The sequence below is a fragment of the Akebia trifoliata genome, unplaced genomic scaffold (genome assembly GCF_017979445.1).
Source record: "Akebia trifoliata isolate Shusen 1 unplaced genomic scaffold, ASM1797944v1 Contig00881, whole genome shotgun sequence".
Classification (NCBI taxonomy): domain Eukaryota; kingdom Viridiplantae; phylum Streptophyta; class Magnoliopsida; order Ranunculales; family Lardizabalaceae; genus Akebia; species Akebia trifoliata.
In genome coordinates this window covers 1-20500 of record NW_028237298.1, presented here as the reverse complement: position 1 = coordinate 20500, position 20500 = coordinate 1, and the positions used below count along the sequence as shown (strand labels likewise).

At 35.2% G+C, this 20500-nt stretch overlaps 1 protein-coding gene across 1 annotated transcript; it reads left to right on the top strand.

Annotated features, from left to right (window-relative positions):
- Nucleotides 1-10299: 10299 nt before the first annotated feature.
- On the top strand, nucleotides 10300-20491 carry LOC147380913 (disease resistance protein At4g27190-like). The gene is made up of 10 exons (XM_086431071.1): nucleotides 10300-12474; nucleotides 12507-13587; nucleotides 14493-14950; nucleotides 15057-15596; nucleotides 16288-16654; nucleotides 17916-18631; nucleotides 19078-19197; nucleotides 19314-19454; nucleotides 20178-20263; nucleotides 20352-20491. The coding sequence occupies exons 1-3, from the start codon at nucleotides 10326-10328 to the stop codon at nucleotides 14581-14583; spliced, it is 3321 nt and encodes a 1106-aa protein (XP_086287197.1). The 5' UTR covers nucleotides 10300-10325; the 3' UTR covers nucleotides 14584-14950; nucleotides 15057-15596; nucleotides 16288-16654; nucleotides 17916-18631; nucleotides 19078-19197; nucleotides 19314-19454; nucleotides 20178-20263; nucleotides 20352-20491.
- The last annotated feature ends 9 nt before the right edge of the window (nucleotides 20492-20500 follow it).

Below are 20500 nucleotides of genomic sequence, written 5' to 3'. Positions count from 1 at the left end.
CGTCAAGGCCAGAAAATCCTAATGTACGCCCCACCTCCAAAACTAAAAACTCACTCTAATTTGACAATTTCCTAGTTGCAATCGAACACGAGCAAACATTTTCTAGGCAAATTATTTTCTCTCTGACCTTTCCCAGAAAGAACAAAATGATGGAAAAATACGAAGGGTGCGCCATGGGATATACTTCCTGAAACCCTGAAAACCCTTTTATTCCTTTTAAGTACCATTCTAATCCAGTTGAATTTTTTTCTCTCCAAAGAGCATCTCACCAATCTTGAAGCACCAAATGCATACCTTGCCGTCCTCTCCACCTAACAAATTTTGGCACACAAACTCAGCTTAATGAAAATATAAGCAACAAATGGTACCTAACAATCCTCTCCACCTAAATCATTTTGGTACACAAACTCAGCTTAATGAAAACTACAAGCAACAAATAACATTACTAATTCAGAAGGCACTTGACATAACAAGTTCCTTAGATGAATCGACTTCAAGTTGTATGCAGGTGTGGGAATTCATATGCCCTTCATAAGATTGAATAGCTCCTCTACCGATCAAGCGATTATCATAGGGCTTGATCTGTGTCAACATCAAAGATAATGAGTCGAAATCAATAGATTTGCATTTTAAAGAAACCACGGAGACAATTTGTGATACATTGCAATGCAGGTGAGTGGTCTTAACTTTATTGTGTTCCATAAATCTTGATATGTAATTTGCACTGGACATACAGCCCCAGTTAGAAGAAAATATTCAAGTTGAAGGTGCTAAAAGAATGAGAGGAAAACCCCAAAGAACATGAACGGAGATAGCAAAAGAAGATATGAACTCACTTTCAATAACGAAAGACTTGGCTCTGACAGAACGGAATGGAGGAAAAGGATTAGTTTGCCAGAACCAAAATACTTACGTCAAGGCTTTTTTTTGTTGTTTGTACTTTAAGAACAGTTTTGTTCACTGACTTTCTGTTTTCTTCTTTCTCTTCTTGTTTTCACAAAGCTCTGAATTCAGAGAAATGTACAACTACAAGCAGTAACAATAGGAAAACCAAACATGAAACCAAGATAGCGCTTGCAGCGTCAACTAGAAAAACACGAACACCTATGTAGGTGTCCAACTGGGTATGTAGTAGTGGTTCATGATCACACCCATGTAGTAGTATTAAGAATGGGTTACAACTTATTCCTTCATGTAACCGGTCCAAAAAAACACTTATTCCCAAATGTAAAAATGGGGTCTCCTTGTATTAAAGTCTTGCAAGATGTTTATTGATCTTTTATCTTTATATGTGCATCTTTTCTTTCCTATTATTTTTCTTTTTTGGGTTTCAATTTTGTTTCATATATATATTTAAAATTGTGAGTTTGGTTGCTACCAAGGCAATTTCTTTATGCCCATCAAAGGACCTTGAGATGCAAATCCAAGAGAAGCGATGCAAGAAATTCAAAGGAACTCATATTCTCTATGAAGGCGACCAATGGAAACACATTGATTTCATACTCGTACAAAAGAACTATTTCTTGGCAACTTAAATAACTTTCCAGGGAGATTAGGATCTTTACAAAAGGCTTTATAAAGCTTTCGTTGCAATTCATATATAGCCGTGAGCAATCTACGTTTGTGATCAAAAGTTCTTAATTATAAAAATTTGTGATCAAACATCCGTCCATGAAGTGCCAAGGAAACCATTAGCAAGACCAAGAAAATTTATGGAAGAACCAAGTATTAGTGGGGAAAAAACCCACCAAGTTTTAGTAGGGAAAAAAGGTGTAGCCTGAATTTTTCTAACTATATTTTTAGAGAATAATTCATTTTATTCTGACCATTCTTTACTTTTTATGGAGTTCTTTGTCCAACCTTTCATGCAAAATCGATGCCCATTTATAGTTTGTAAGATAACACTATTCAAAGGTGGATGGCCTGCTCTGCTTGGATCGATTATGTTTCGTTGGGCTGATTCAGTCAAATTTTGAAGATAAGAGATGCATACAAGATGCTTATCGTATTACAAGATCCATACCTGACCCGTGGTGCATACTCAATCTGACCAATTAACCAACATGGGGCTGAATCTTATTGTTATTTGCCACTCACCTCTTGAGTAGCAATCCTAAATCTGTCTTTAAAAAGAAGGAAAAACAAGTACCTTGTTTAGGCCCTTAGTAGTTATGGGAAGTTTAGTTTCTCACTTGAACATTAAATAGTTGTAGAGTTGATTTCCAATGATCAAATCAGTGATAATTTTAAGAAAGTGGTGGTCGTAGTAAACTGTGTACCTTTGACTCCAAAAATGATCTTTTATGTGGTAATTGTTACTACTTATTGAACTATTCCTTTCTTTTGTTTTACCTTTGGCTCTAAAAATGATCTTTCATTTTGGATGATCATTCATCAAACCTTCACTTGCGTTGGGACCAAGCAATCTCACTCAACCCTTTAAATACATGTCAATATGGTTTTCTTAATAAATATTAATATTGAAAATAGTGCCTAAACTACACATACACACACACAAAAAAACCAAAAAATAACAAAATGAAAATAAGAGAGAGTGAGAGAATGCATTTAAAATTTACTCGATTATCAAAGATTAATAAGAGTCCGTAAAAAGGACTTGCCACAAAGTTATGCAGAAGATTATAGGGTATTTTAGTATACCCCCCCCCCCCCCCCCCCTCTCAAATGGGTGATATTAGTGTTACTTGTTCCACGGTGAAATGAAAGATGAGGTCCAACCCCTAGACTTTCGTTGGCCTAGTCAAATCCTCTGTTAAAATGCAAGATGAGTTCCCTCCCTAGACTTTCGTTTTCCTAGTCAAACTATTAATGAAAACAATTGTCTCTTAATAGATTAATAGAGATGGTTAGATATCAAAAATACCCTTAAGTAGTTGAAATTCCGAAAATATATTTCGATTAAACAACCCAACTTTCGTTCAGTCTAATCATTCTGAGCATTGTAACTATGAGAACAAAATCGTTCTCAATCTTATTTCTCATTGATCTTACTAAATGTGGTCACTCTGAAGCTAAATTTTATTGTTAGTTTTCGACCCTATTTCATATTTTTCAACCTAATCTTATCATTTTCGACCCAATCCCATTGTTTTAAACTCAATCCTATAATAGGGCATTCTTCGACCCGGTCAGTGCTTGGAATCTCACATGCAAAACATTGAAAAAAAAAAAAAAACATGAGACATTGAAGAAAATAAAATTAGTAATATCTCCTATTGTAAATAATTATATTAGTTTTACTCCCCTCCCACAGTGATGAAAATGACAACATTTTTCTTATTTTTTTTCATGAATACTGAAACCTTGAGGTCGAAAAAGTTGAAATGAGCTCACCCGGGAGTTTAAAACTCCACCTATTACCCAAAATATCAGGCTTTTAACTTGATCACTCAAAATCGTAATCGAAGTCGTTAATGGTAGAGCTTTAAAACAATGGGTATTAAAAATAAAACCTTAACACTCTCAGGAACAATCCAATGACAAGGAATACAAATGCTATTTGGAATAGGTGAGATGATGGAAAAACTCTAACCTTATATTCATCTTCTTAATTAAACAAGTTGAAGTTAGGGTTTATGTTTTAATCCAACAACTCATGTTAATATTGGATCTCGGGGAGAGGGAGAGGGAGAAAAAATACCCATATTGTATTGTACTTTATCAAAGATACAAGTTTGGGATAAAAGTTTTTTATGATGAATGTGGGTCCATCTTTGCTTGAAATCCATAGGATGAGCCTTTGTTACAAAAGTTTTTGATAATGGGGTGGGTCCATCTTTGCTTGATATCTCCAAGTTGAGTCTTTGTTACAAAAGTATTTAAAGTGGTAAACAGAATGATGCTTTGTTGTTAAAATGTGGTAAGAATATATTACAATAACAGAACTGTATATTAGTATATATGTATATAACGACAAATCATAAATTTAATTTTATAGTAATCTTTTGAAAATATAAAACTCTACATCACAATACTTTTCTCATGAACGAGTGATGCGAACATTATCAATTCCCTTTGTTTTTATTTCCTATACTGGGTTGATAGGCAATTCGTTGAAATGCCATAATACTATTGTTGAAAAAATACGTTGAACTCACGGCATGAGATCATTTTCTTTAAAATCTTATTCGTTCCTTACTCAAGTTTGCAAAAGGATTTCCATGAAAATATTTCTAGAATACGATAGACCCGATCTTTTGAACATATAATCCGTTGTCTTATAAAGCTGGAGAATTGCCTTGATAACTCAAATTGATTAGATACCTAAAACTAAAAGTAAGAAGAAAGAGGTAGAGTATTCTATATTATCGAGAAATGTCAAGACTGTGTATATGGATTTATGACTATAGATCTCTTTTTCTAGATCTTATGTGACTGTTCAAATAGTCATAATGATTGTTTGCCTCGATAGTCATGACTGAATGATTTAGATTATTCTAGATCTGATTTAAAGTTCAATTGATGAAGAAGATACATGCATGTTTCTAGGTTTCTTAGAGAGTTGCAACTCTTCATGAAATAAGAGAATGCCTTTTGGAGTTGGTCAAATGTGATTGACCCCAGGTCAAATCCCATTGGCCAATGATCTAGTTGTGTTTGTACACGATTAAACCACATTGACTAATGGTCCAACCGGAATTTCCTGATCAAACCCCTTTGATGAATACTATCAGTCAAGCTCATCTAAATCATCAATCATAGTCTTATACCTACTTTGATCATCCAACGAACGAGATCGAATCCTGAAATTTGATTTAGCAAATAGAAAAGTGATCCTCAAGTTTCTCGTGAAGATGCATATGTGCAAAGTGCACCTCAATGTGCCCAAGTGCAATACGCATGTGCACGAACGCTGTCACGAGCGACCTCAACAACAAATTATATCCTCTCATATAAATAATTAATGGATCAGGATTCCTTAATTCATGGAAAAAACAAATGATCCCAATCATTTAAATACAAAAATCCAATGCCTTAGACTTATCCTCGGGATAAGTATCTCTGAGATATATGTTATTAAGATACGCATAAATCTCAACTATTGGATATTGCATACACACCATCGAGATCGTATGTGAACATTTCACTACTTCACTTTGATGATTCTACAGATCCCAACCCATATATAAATACAAAAATGCCCTTCTACTTACAAAAGAACCCATTTAACCTAAACATAATAAAAACAAATCATATCTTATATTTTAATTGAATTTAATAAATATTTATTTTACTAAAAAATAATAAATAATATCAACAACTACAACATTATCACAAATTTAGTAGAGAGGTGAAAGCAAGGTAGCAAATCAAAATCAAATATTACTTTAGTGATTCTTTCCTTTCCTTTGGACTATCTCTTGCTTCATTCTATAGATTTGAATCTTTCTTTCATTATATATAAACATGTCGATATACTTCCAAATGCTCATTCTTTGATTGAGGAGATTGGTTATTTCTTCCATTCTTTAATTAAGGTATGCAAAATCATTCATTTATTGTTCTCTTTTTCTTTATTATGTTTTATCGTTTCCATTTAGTATAGTTTTTAGGGTTCATTGAAGATTAAGAAATGGTGTTCTACATTGACAAATAAATTTGTTTTTTTATAATTGCATAATTAGGCATGATTTAAAGCTATTGATATATGCATATATAATTTAAATAAAAGTAGTGGTTCGACTCACCTAAACACACTTTTGTATAATAGTTATTTCAAATTCAATTCTTTGAATTTCGATTCTACCCAAATTCAAACCTGAAAATTACCTGAAACTTTCGGTTCACTTTGGGTTCGATTTTGACCTTAAAAATTTGAACCTGAACCAAGTCTGAGATTTTTGGATTTTTCTCAATTTTAGCTAAACCCAGACTGAATCCAAAAATTCGATTCAGATTTACTGAATGTACATCCCTAGGTAATATATGATTGATAGGTATGGAAAGTAGTATTTTCTCTTTAAAGTAAGAGTGATTTGGAGTGCTCGACCTTGACGCACTTGACATTTCAAGGGGGCAAAACCTTAAAATGATTTCTCCTAATTCTTTCTCACAAACCTAAATCCTTATTTATAATCTACTCTTCAAGGTAAGATAGGGGGGGGGGGGGGGAAGTAAGATGCGAAAGTAATAGAAAACTATTTATTAATAGAGAGCTTCTATTAACACAGCAAAGTTTACTTGTAACACACCAATCCATATATGTGAATTACTGCTAAATTTTTAAAGGTTTAGTGTCTTTTAAGTAAAAATTGGTGTGGCGGCAAATCTTCAAGAATCCTAATGACACTCAGATGGTGAAATCCCTCCTAAATATTGACATATATTTATATTTATTGTGTCCTCTAGCTATGTCATTTCTTGCTAGCTTTCATCCTAAATATTAGCCTTTTATTGTCTCCACTATTGTTCAAAGAAACATTGTCGTAAAAATTAAAGTTTGAATATTGGTGGTAGATCCTCAAATCTTCCTTGATAATATTTTTTTTTTCTTCATGTGAGTAAATTGTTAAATCAAGACTGACGATACTTGTTGAGGTCTGAATCTAAAATCCTAATATGAGAGATTTACCTGGGAGATCTAACTGTTGCACTTTTATTATAAATACTCCCTTGGAGTTTTGACAATTCCAAGGGAGCCTTACTTTATGAAGTTTGTAGAGGTGATTTTTGTGATCACCTTGAGATCTTCTTTTTCCCAATTAGATGACCTGCAACTCTTTGAGATCATTCTTATTCCATTGTGTTTTGTCATGTGTATATCATGTTTTTTGTTAATTCCTAAGAACGACCCCAATTGTAGACGTGATTTTCATGGTCACTTCGAGATCTTCCTACTTTCAATCGGATGGACTGCAACTCCTCGAGATCGTCTTTGTTCCACAGAGTCTCTAATGCCTAAGTTCATTATAGAGAAAATTAGATAGAGCTTTTGTGTTGAAAAATTGTGTACCTTTGATATGGGGATCCTCCTCTATTTATAGAGATGGAGTTTTCATTTTGCACGCTTTCCTACGTTATCTCCTTCTATTTTCGGATAAGAATCGCATGAGAATCTTTTTATAAGAGTCCCTTTTAAGTCAGTCGCTCAAATCCTGAAATCTCAAAGATTAGAGTCCTTTCCACTTACGGATCCCTGTTTTCTTGACCTCCGTCCAAGCTCCTTCTCTTGGTGAACAATCGAAGCGATTGTACTCACACATGTCGGAAGTATGTTTTCCGTGATGCCTCTTATTCTTTAGTGACACGTGTCGTTATCTCATCGATCAAAGAATTTATCCCTCCACAAAGTTTGTTACCCACCAAACCTCACTTTACAAAGTTTGTTACCCAGCAAACCCTGGGGTAGGATCCACATCATAAAATTCAAATTTATGGAGTTATTATGTATTTAACATACTTTGGAGTGGATTCTAACCCCCATCAATTTGTGTCATCTAAAAACATGTATGATGCCACAGGGTTGTTAAGGACAAAATTCTAAGAACTTTCAAAAAAATTGAAAAACAAAGGTAAATTTTTACCATTAAATTTTAGTTTTAAGTTCGAGAGTTCGTTAACCATCCATTTTCAACACTAATGACCAAGCTCTCAAAAGTTTTTTTTTTTTTTTGAATATGAGTTTTCCCATGAAACCTAGAAGGCTGTGTTCTTGGATTGCTAATTTAATAATCCATAGGGGCCAATGATCCTCAGTACGATTTGAAAATTTACTAAGTTAGTCATAGTAGCCTAATTCATAAACTAAGTTTTGCTCATGTAACCAACTCGATAACCTAAGGGGTTTTTGTAATAAAATTGCAACAAAAAGGTCTGCCCGGTAAATCTCTCTTAATATATTATATTTTTACTTCTATAACTAGAGAAGCCATAATAAAGTGGTTCGACTAAAGTGTGGAAAACAAAATTTACCTCCACATTTGCATTTGACCTTATATTTTCAAGGTTATTTTTGTCAAATTTAATAAAATTTCAATCCCACCACTCCTAAAATCACATTACTTAATTTCTTAAGGTCACATTATATTAAAATTTTTGTTAATTAATATTCTAAAATTGTAAGAAGCCTCATATAATCCCATGACCTGTATATCTATGTTAGTTTTATAAAATTATAAAAATATCCTTTTATTTTTTTTCTTTAAAATTATTCTATATTTTAAATTATAAAAAAACCTTTTATAATATATTAAGGGTATGTTTGATTGCATGGAAAGTCACTTTCCATGGAATTTGAAATCCATGGAAAATTAGTTGTGGAAAATAGGTAGGGTTGGAAAATCAAATTCCATTGTTTGATTTCGCATGGATAAAATCATGGAAAAATATAAGAAAAAAGAAAAAGAGGAGAAGGAGGAAGAAGATGATAGGAGGGGGAGAGGAAGAAGAAGATGACGAGGAAGAGGGAGGGGGGAGGATGTGGCGACGAAGGTGGCGGCCATGACGACGGCGACGGTGGCGGCCACGACGGCGACGAGTACGGTGGTGGCGGCCACGACGGCGACGGCGGCGGTGACGGCCACGACGGCGACGGCGGCGGTGGCGGCCACGACGGCGATGGTGGCGGCGACGACGGCGACGACGGTGGAGGCGACGACGGCAACGACGGTGGCGGCGGTGACGGTGGCGACGGAGGTAAGTGAGGAAGATGGGAGGGAGAACGTGGTGGTAGTGGTGGCGGATGAGGTGAGGGATGGAGAAGAATGAGAAGAAGAAAGATAGTAGGTGGTCGGAGACGGAGCCGATGGCGACGGCGATGGTGATGACGAGGTTAGTATAATGGTGGTGGTGGTGGTGGTGGTAGTGGTGGTGGTGGTGGTGGTGGTGATTGTGGTGGTGGTGGTGGTAGGGAAGAATTGGTGATGGAAAATATGGGTGGATTTCATTTTCCCACCCATATGGGTGGGAAGTGAAATCCATGATTTAGTGGACTTTTTGAATGGGGTGGAAAATGAATTCCATTTCCATGTGCAATCAAACACTTGAAAAATATCATTTTCCATGGAATTGATTTTCCACCCTATTTTCCATGTGCAATCAAACATACCCTTAAGTGATAAAATATATTATACATCGAAATTTTTTTCTAAGCATGCGTAAATCCTAATTTTTGTAAAACACAATGCATTTGCACATGTCACTCACGAGTTAGTATATATAATATTAGAGTCGCGATAAATTGATTTGAAAAAAGCCACTCGAAATGCACTTGTTGGCATGGCATGTGCGCAAAACCATAAATCTTTTTCTCTCAGATACACAAGGAAAAAAATCTACGATTCCATACATACATCCACTTCGATGAGTGAATCTTGAGTTAGTTTATCATTGGTCATAATATTTAGCAATTATATATATATGAAAATTAATAATCTTTAAAAAATATTTATTTATTTACTTTTTGCTTTGCCGGGCCGCACGTACCAACCATCTTTAACTCACATATATGACGATGGAGATGAGTGTGGTTATCAACATCATCAAACTGATTTGATCTATATATGTCAGATTTATTAAAATATATAAATAATTAAATATAATTGTAAAACTCGACTTGAATGGTCCGTATTCGTTATTAGGACTATTTAGTATATATTCTCAATAAAGAGTCCTTCACAGTCATTGTCCCAAGTTTTTTTTTTTTTTTGGTCGCCTTCTCTCAACTTGGGCAAGAGTTGTAGATGATTGTTTTAATCATTTTGTTTGTCTCGTATAAAATAATAACATGGAATTTTATAGTTTTAAAGTCTTGACTAATAAAGAATCTTGACATAGGAAATTATATTTGATTTCCCATGTTTTTGTATTTAAAATCTGTTTAAAAAGTTGATCAATTGATGGTTGAATTGCATTATTGTTAAAATCGATGATGGCTTCAAATGACCTTTTGAACCCAATTTGTTACCAATTCTGGGTTCACTATTGATTCAGTCTGGATAATTTTGACATTGGTTATCATTTTCTTAGGCCTTGCCATCATCAAGAAAAATCATTTTCTTATATATATATATATATATATATATATATATATATATATATATATATATATATATATTACATTACTATATATTTTTTGTGTCCTCTAAGGCCTGTTTCTTTGCTATATCATTTTATTGATGTGTTTTCTTATTACTTGCTTGCCCACAGGAAAGACCATTGTATCAAGCAAGAATTGAGGTACACTAGACAATCTTTCTTCGTTGTTGCGTTATGTTACTGGTAATTTTGTTGCCTGATAGTACGCAATTGTTTTAGTTGTTGCCCTTACAATACATAAATTCAACATTTGCTTCGCCTAGAAAGCTATGGAATTTCTTGTTTCAATTGTAACTGAAGTGGGAAAATGTTTATGGTTTCCCATTGAACGCCGAATCAATTATTTGGTCTATTATAAGACCAATATTGAAAACCTTAGAAATCAAGTGACAAATTTAGAAACAAGGAAGAAAGACATACAAAATAGGATCAATGAATCTCTTCGAAACCTCGAAGAACCCATTGAAGAGGTACAATGGTGGCTCAAAAGAGCAAATGAGATTGCACTTGCTACAAGAAATGTAGGAAGAGAAGAAAGTGAGAACAAGAAGTGGCTCAAGGGATTGTGTCCCGATTGGAGCTCTCGTTATAGGGCCAGTAAAACAGCAGTAAACAATGTAGTTATTGTCGAGAAACACCTAGAAAAAGGAAACTTTAGCAAGGTGTCACGTGTTTTACCTCCTCCAAGTGTCGTACCAATGCCTAGTGATTATGTGGAGGGCCTTAAACCCATAGAGCATGCATTGTATCAGCTCATGGAAGCATTACGGGACGAGAGAATTAGAGCCATAGGAGTTCATGGAATGGGGGGTGTGGGGAAGACTACTCTAATGAAAAGATTAAACAATGAACTTGAAAGAAATAAAATGTTCGAGAAAGTTATATTCGTGATTGTTTCCAGCAACCCTAACTTGGAAAGAATCCAAGATGAGATGGCTGAGAGGTTGGGCTTTAAGTTTGAAGATCAAGAGCGTTCTCTACTTCCAAGGGCTAACAAGGTGTCCAAGGGATTGATGCTGAACAAAACAGTTCTCATAATATTGGATGATGTGTGGAAGATGCTAGATTTATATGCTATAGGAATCCCTCGTGAAACTGATCATAGGGGTCTTAAAATCGTGGTGACATCTCGAATAGAAAGTGTTTGCGTCCAAATGGGCGCACAAAGTAACATTAAATTGGAACCATTGTCTTATGATGAATCATGGATCCTCTTCAAGGAAAAAGCCGGCGATGTAGTTGATTTTCCCACATTGCAACCTATTGCAAAACTTGTCATGAGTGAGTGCAAAGGTTTGCCATTGGCAATTGTAACTGTTGGATTGTCTTTGAGAATGAATGGGGATAGTATTATATGGAGAAATGCACTGAGGAAACTACAAAATTCTATACTAAGTGAACAAGAAGATCATGTTTTTTCATCTTTACGATTTAGTTACGACTTCCTAAAAGGTGAAGATGTCAAATTATGCTTCTTGTTTTGCTCCCTATTCCCTGAAGACGAAAACATTGATTTAGAGTACCTATTGTGGTACGGTGTTGGGGAAGGTTTCTTGAAGGTGGACAGAATTTTGGAAGATACACTGGATGAAGTGTATTATATTGTCTCTAGACTGAAGGATTGTGGTTTGTTGTTGGTTGGTGATTATGATAACAAGAAAGTGAAAATGCACGATGTCTTACGAGATATGGCCATAAAAATTTCAATGGGTGATGAGCATGGATTTCTTGTAAATGCTAGAATAGGATTGGAAGAGTGGCCTGAGTGCAAAACCATGAGAGAATATAAGAGGAGTTCATTGGTGGGCAATAAAATTACGATGGTCCCTGCAGAGCCAAAGTTTCCCAATCTCCGAACTCTATTATTGCAGAAAAATCGATATTTGGAAGATATTCCAGATAATTTCTTCAAATGGATGCCCTCTCTTCTAGTTTTGGATCTAAGCGACACTAGCATTGTATCGTTGCCCCTGTCACTGTCGTGCCTAACAAACCTTAAGACACTACGTTTGGAATCGTGTTATGAATTAAAAGATGTATCTCTTCTTGGAGGGTTGGTAAAACTCGAAATACTCTGCCTATGTGGGTGTCGCAGTATCTTTGAGCTGCCAAATGCAATATGTGAACTGACCAATTTGAAGCTACTGGATCTGGGAGAGACATATAATCTTGGAAGGATACCTTTAGGGGTGATATCAAAGTTAACTCGTTTAGAAATATTGAACATGCGGCATAGCTTTTCTGGATGGGAATGTGATGTTGGTGGAGAAAATGATGGAGCATTAGCTAGATTTACTGAGCTAGCATCGTTAAATCGTCTGACATCTCTAGAAGTGGATTTGGACAATGAGAAATGTTTATTTGAGGAAATGTCAGATGGCCTTTGGAAAAAATTAAATAGATTCCGCCTTAAACTTCATGTCAACCATATTATCCTCTTAATTACGAAGGGGCCCTTAGAAAAATGTGGTTTACCATGTTAAGTCCAAGTTTGAAGAATTGGATTAGGGTGCTGTTGAAAAGAACACAGGCGCTATGTTTAGTCAGATGCAAAGATGTGAATAGTATTGAACAATTGGATTGTTTATTTGATAATGATTGCTTAGAGTTTCTTGTTCTAGAAAATTGTCAAGAAATGGAATATCTCATTAATTTTGAGAAAATAGTTTCTTCTCAATCTTCACCTCCATCTCCATCTCCATCTCATCAGTTAGGTTTCTTTGGAAGCCTAAGAGTCCTAAAAGTGTTTCATTGTGACAGATTGGGGAAAGCCGTATTCTCATATAGTTTTCTACGGGGAAGAATGCAAAATCTTGAACATCTAAAGGTGGCTGCTTGTTACAAATTGCAAAATGTTTTTCACTCTCAAGAGAAAGAAGAAGAAGAAGAAGAAGGGCGACATGGGTGTGATCATGATGAACTACTACTACTACATATTCTTCCCAAATTGAGGAAATTAGAGTTGTATAACCTACCTGGATTGATAAATATATGGGGGGGTGGTAGAGGCATACCAATACCAATTGGGAGTTTCAACAACCTCAAAGAGGTATTTGTATGTAGGTGCAACAGGTTGAAGAATGTGTTCACGTTGAGAAATATTTTTGGTGTACTTGGAGGCCTCCAACAGCTTGATTCTTTAGACGTGTTTGAATGCAAGGTCATGAAGGAGCTAATAATAATGGCAGAGGAGGATGAGGATGAGAAGGTGAAAGAAGAAGAAGAGATGGAGATGATGCGTAAGATGAGTAATGTGTTCCCTCGTTTGAGGGTACTGAACTTAAGTTATCTACCAGAACTAACATGCTTATACTCAAGAGAAGGAGGAGGAGGAGAGCAACGGAACATAGTTTTTGATTTTCCATCTTTGGAAATTATTCAAATTTTTAGCTGCCCAAAACTGAAGAGCCTCCCCTTAGGCTCTCATAGCGCTCCCAACTTGACACAATTCAACTGCTCAACAAAAGAATGGCTCCAAGGGTTAGAGTTGGATGATGAAGGCTTCAGATCAAAACTACAATCCAAGGCCAGGTACTCTCTCTCTCTCTCTCTCTCTCTCTCATACACACACACACACATACATACATTATCTACTTTACTAATCAAAGATTCAAAATGATGTTAGGTTTGGGGAACCTCTATATTCTTTAGAATACAGGAATAGTGGGGTCCACATGAAAGAAGATATTGTTTGAGGAAGTGGACCAATTTTATTTCTGCTTATTATTGGTTTCTTTAAGGTAGGTAAGTTATCTATAACATACCATACCCTGTATTATTTTTCTCACTGTACTGTAGAATGGTCTGTGTGAATGTGAAGTCCAGAGTATGCAAATTCAATTTTCTTCATATTCTTTCTAACAACAATCTCGTACTCCAAAAATCTAAGCTCCCCATAATTGGGTCTGGCTTTGAATTCTCCTTCCTATTTCTACCATTTGAGATTTCTGAAGAATGTATATTTAGGTCCTATATAATATAGGGTCTCGTTAAGGGCACACGTTAAAGTGCAATGAATACACACTGGAAATTGGAATTTGTACCAAAAATTCCCTTAACTTCGTGTCGTGTTGAGATTGCGACCCCTACCTTCAACAACAAACACAAACCACGAAAAATGAAATTTTTCTCGAAAAAATAAATGTTCTAATGTGACCATAAGGTCTATATGTAAGCTTAAGAAACTTTTCAATGTTATATTTTTTTTTTCAGTTTTTTTGTTGTTCTGGCATTTCTGACCCACCCACCAAAATTGTAGAAATTTTCTTTTAAAGAAAAATTTTCAAAGATTTCATTAAGCGCGTTAGTTTATAACTTCTATTCAATAGGGCGAGTCTTTTATTTTCAGAATCAAACCATTGAATTGAAATTCTTGCCTAACTCACTTTGTGTTATCCCACACTACAAGTTCACAATGGTTCCTTTTTCTTGTGCAGTTTATTGGATTTGAAAATGATTCCTTTGCTCCTTCAACACTCCTATCACTGCATCCATGGACAGTATGCAATTATTAGGAGGTTATTATAATGATTTCGGCACATGCCACATGCACTTTTTTTCTTCTTCCTTTTTTACATTGGTAGAGTGGAAGATTTTATATCAACCATGTGTAAATAATTCATCTTCCAATATTTGGACTGTAAAATACTACTGATATGCTATTTGTTTGGTGGACCTCTTTTTCCATGGTTTGTATTTGTGTGCACGGAAATTTACTAATTTCCAGTATCATGTATCGACAATGATCCTCCTTTTTTCTTTTCTTTTTTTTTTTTTTTTCTTTGTGTGTGTGATTATGTAAGTAATTTAACATTTACAAGTTTATGTGCTAGATGATACTCAATTGAGTTCCTGTAAAAGCTCCATTTATCATTTTCCATACAAAAAGTTAAAGGTAATTTCATGTTACAAATCCTTTTCCCTACATATCCTTGCTGCTGCTGGTTTTGGGTAAGGTCTTTATGTACTGATTTAATTGTTAGTTCCCCATTTTTTTACAGGGTCCATGTGACCCATTTGTGAGGCCAGGTTCTTTATTCTCTCTAAACTATGGAAGCTGGGTTTGGGGTACAAACACTTTAAAGACAACCAATTGACAAAGTAGACACCTGCAAAGCTTTGGAATTACTAAGCTGCTTTTTTTTTTTTTAAACATTGCTTTACGATTTGTTATCCTTTCTCATTTTATTTTCACTTGCTTTTCGAAGGAAAATGAACTTTAGTGCAGGTTGGAGTCTCAAAAGGGGAACAGGAAGGCCAAAAAGAAATGGATTTTTGAGGTGGTAAGATAAGAGTGTAGAACCCGTGATGTGAAACGAATGGCAGTCCATGAAATAGTTAAGATAAGGCGCCTTAATGAAAATGATGATATTGTTAAATCAATTTGGTTCATTTAAGTATATGATACTGTGTAAATGGGATACACATGAATTGACAGGAATGGCGGAATAAGAAATACATTGGTGGACTCAATGACATGCACTCTTTTGTGAGAGAAGGCAGATGATTTGGTGGATTGATTGCAGCTTCATTTCTTCTAGGTAATATTTTATTAGTCATTTTAGATTGTAATTACCATCTTTACTTAAATAGAAAAATTAAAAGCTAGATGACGTACTCTGTTTCGATGGTTATGCCCCTTGTTTAAAATAATTGTAATGGAATGGAAATAGCAACTGTGTCAATGAAAAATTGTTCTGTGTGTACAGTCCTAAAAGATTACCATCAACACTGTTTATATGTTTTCCATTTAACACTGAATCTCTCACTCCAAAATTGTGAAATCTAAGCTCTAGTTATTGGATTTGAGTTTTCCCCTTTCCCATTGCTACTTTTGGATTTTTTTGAAGAATGCATGTTTAGGCCCTGTATGGTTACAGTATCTACATAAGCCACACACCCCTTGGAAGCTCCATGGACTCTCCAAATATTTTCCACGTAAAACCTCTTGATATGTTCTTTTTGTTTGGGGGGGGGGGGGGGGGGGAGGACTTTATATGCCAATCTAACAATTAATTTCCCCATTTTTTTATTGAGTTCACATGACTCATAAGTCAATAAAGGGTTGGTGAAACATCTGTAAGATCATAGTTGGCTATGACTGTTAGTAATGGAAAATGGATCCAGTATACATGTTTTTAATGTGGTTTTGTTCCTAAATCAGAAATTTTTGCCTACCATACTTATATATTCTCTCTCACTACAAGACAGTAATTTCCATTGCTTATTCAGATCGTTACAATGATTTATATGCACGTTGAGTTTTGCACTTGGAGGCCTGCAACAACTTGATTCTTTAAAAGTGTATGGATGCAAGGGCATGAAGGAAATAATTGCAGAGATGCGTAAAAGTAATGTGTTCCTTCGGTTGTGTAAACTAAGCTTATGGGATCTACTAGAACTAACATGCCTCACCTAGGCAAGGAAACATTTAAATTTTCATTTTTTGGAAATTATTGAAACTGGAAACTGCTTGAAATTGAAGAGGCTCTGCTTAGACCTCATTGTGCACCCAACTTGAGACAATTCATGTACTCACAAGAATGGTTCGAATGGTTAGCGTTGGAAGACTAGCAAATTAGACCAATTTGCAATCCAGGTACTCTCTCTCTCTCTCACACACACACACATTTTCTCATTTCTTTTTCTTTTTGATGGGTCACACATTCTCGAATTTCACTTTGGTTTCTTCCAGGTGACATCCTATCATGCATGATACCCTAGATTATTTCATTCTAGATGTTTGTTTCTAACTTCTATTCAATGGGAAGGGCGTCTAAAAGTATTTTCAAAATCCACCCACCCATTGAATTGAAGTCCTTGCCTAACATATCTTGTGCATTGTCCCACAGTACAATCTCACAGTGATATCTTTTGCTTGCCCAGCTAATTGGATTTGAAGCTGACGCCTTTGTTCCTTCTACACTCCTATTATGCACTTTCTTTTACAGTAGAAGATGTTTTATGAACCATCTATAAATAATTCCTCTGTTAATATTTTTAGAGTAGATGTTTTAGGGGGTCCATGTGACCCAAAGTCAATCAAAGGGTTGGCTCAAACATCCATGAGCTCACAGTTGACTATAACTGCTTATAATGGAAAATGGACCCAATTTATGTTTTTTTTCATTGTCTTTTACAATTAAAGACAAACCTAGTTTTAATAAAAAATGATCATACTATTCAGGTGCACCCAAGAAACTAAACTTCAAGGCCTTGGCGTTGAATTTATATTCAATGGCTTTGGGCTTTGCTCCCCTCAGCTATCGCTTGGGGGATCTGGAACGAAAGAAATAACAGAGTGTTCAATAATCAGAGTAGCAGTTCTCATGCAGGTTTTTTGGAGATCTTGGGTTTGTTATACCTTTGGTCAAAGCAGCATATAGAGTTTGCGGGGACTACATTTGATGATTTTGTGTTTAGATGGCACTCATTTTGTAATTACTAATGTTGTTTTTCTTTTCTTTTTTGTTCTTATTTGAGGCTTTCTCGGCCTCATTGTTTCTTATTTCCCCTTTCTGATCAATATATTATACTTTTCAAAAAAAATTTATATTCAATGGGATGAGTCTCCAAAAAGTACTTTTAAAGTTAACACATTAAATTAGCCTCTTTTTTTTTTTCTTCTGTTTGCCAAGCAGGTTGGATCAGGGATGACTCCTTTGGCTTTTCGCCCTACTAAAGGGAATTCTATGATATGTTTTCGGCTATGCCCTGATCAAAATTTTGTTATGCAAGTCCGTTTCATTTCCTTGTTTCTTTCCATTACCTTGGTTTCTTGCCCGTAAAGTCTCTCGTGATCTGTGATTAGTTACATGTACATTTGTTTAAGGCATTCTAATACATACTTTGAAAACCAGATAATGGAGGGAGTTGATAATTTCATAAAGAAGGCAAGACCCAAAAGGGAATGAAAATACAAAAAACAAAAAACAGTCGCGATGCCCCAACACCATGTCAATGGTGAGTGATACGAGTACCAGATTCTGCTATTTGTTATTGGTGCTCTCTTGTTGCATCTTCTTCACTCAATCAACCCATTTTTTGTGAGGCTAAATTCTTGATTCTCTCGAAACTATTGAAGCTAGGTTTGGGGTTCAAACACTTTAAAGACAACCAATTTACAAAGTAGACACCTCCAAAGCTTTTGAATTACTCAACTGCATTTTTTTTTTTTTTTGACATTGCTTTGCCGATTTGTTATCCATTCTCAATTTATTTCAGTTGCTTTTCAAAGGAAAATGAACTTTAGTGCAGGTTGGAGTCTCAAAAGGGGAACAGGAAGGCCAAATCCATAAAAGATATGGATTTGAGGTGGTAAGATAAGAATGTAGAACCCTGTGATTTGAAACGAATGGCAGTCCATGAAATAGTTAAGGTATGGCGCCTTAATGAAAATGGTGATATTGTTAAATCAATTTGGTTCATTTAAGTATATGTTACTGTGTTAATGGGATACACATGATTTGACAAGAATGGCGGGATAAGAAATACATTGGTGGACTCAACGACATGTATTATTTCGTGAGAGAAGGCGGATGATTTGGTCCATTGATTGCAACTTCATTTCTTCTCGGTAATATTTTATTAGTCATTTTAGATTGTAATTACCATCTTTCCTTAAATAGAAAACTTTAAAGCTAGAGGACATACTCTGTTTTGATGGTTATGACCCTTGCTTGAAATAATGGCAATGGAATGGAAATAGTGGCTGTGTGAATGTAAAATAGTGGTGTTTGTACAGTTCCGAAAGATTACCATCAACACTGTTTATATGTTTTTCATTTAACGCTGTATCTCTGACTCCAAAATTGTGAAATTTTATGCTTTAGTGATTGGATTTGAGTTCTCCCCTTTCTCATTGCCACTATTGGATTTTTCCAAAGAATGCAGGTTTAGAAAGTAGACACCTCCAAAGCTTCTAAATTAGTCATCTTTCTTTTCTTTGTTTTTTACATTGCTTTGTTGATTTGGTTTCCCTTTCTCATCTTATTCACACATATATACTTTAAAATTATGTAGATTCATGGAGCTGCCGAAGTGGTGCATTTGACATTGTTTAAGGTGCTAACTGGGTGTTCGTTGAGGCAGAATATGCTCCTATCAATGTAATTGCAATTTGCAACTTGGGGAGGCACCCTGGTGAGGACAAACACATTTGAACTCACACATATGGCTGTTATGGTCAGTGAGAAAGCATAGAATGCTCTAATCAATGTATTTCAGTTTTCTTACCACCTCCACTCTTTGTTGTGTAGTTTCTATTGTTTCAGGCATTCTATTACATAGTTTGATAACCAGATAATGAAAGGAGTTGGTACTTTCATAAAGAATGCAAGGCCCAAAATGGTTTGATGAAATTCTGAAAAAAACCACCATGCTATATCACCATGTCTATGGTGAGTGACACGAGTAACATATTTTGCTATTTGTTATTTGTGCTCTTGCTGCATCTTCTTCACTCAATTAACCTTTTTTTGTTGCCAAGATGGGTCCATTGGGCCTTAGTTAGAACTATCATACTCTTTGTTAATCTACTTTGGGCCTCTGAATCTATTTCCACAAGCCATTACTTAGTCATGGCTGAACTCAACTATTGAAAAAGAACTAGTTATGATGTTTGACTCTGCTGAATGAACTCTGTTATAGAAAAAGAAATTTAGCTTGAGTTCTTATGAGGTAGATACATGAATTTTGCTTGGATTATATATGGTGGAAAAAGAACTAGTTAACAGGTCTCTGACTTTGATGGAATGAAACACAAAAATAAAAACTTAAGTTTGAGTTTCTTATGAAGTAGATTCACAATTTTTGTTTTGTTTTGTTTTGTTTTTTTTTGAATTATATATGTGCCACTGAGGTGCACTTTAGGCCCTGCTTGGTACGCTTCAAATCATTTGCATTTGCAAATGGTTTGATGATTGATTTACTATAGCTTGGTGACCATTAGGAAATCTCTTGCGAATCTTTTTTTATGATTGGTTTATCTTTGCTAAGAAAATTGTCATTGTGATTTTGCAAATGATTTGCGGTACTTTTTGTGCTGTAAAACGATGCAATCATTATCATTCTGTAACCAAGCATCGGTAAAATTAATTTCAGAAAATTACTTGCATTTGCAGATTTGCTACATACCAAGCTGGGCCTTGGTGTAGGTTGGAGTCTCAGAAGGGGAAGAAGAAGGCCAAAAAGATATGGATTTGACATGGTAAGAAAAAACACATGTATTGTTAAATCAATTTAGTTCATTTAAGTACATGATACTGAGAGTTAATGGTAGACACATGCTTTGACAGGAATGGCAACATATGAAATGCATTGGTGAAGGATGATGATACTGTGAAATCTAAGCTCTGACAATTGGGTTTGATTTTCTCCTTTCCAATTGTTATTATTGGAGTTTTGTAAGGAATATAGGTTTAGGCCTTGTATGATCATTGTGTTC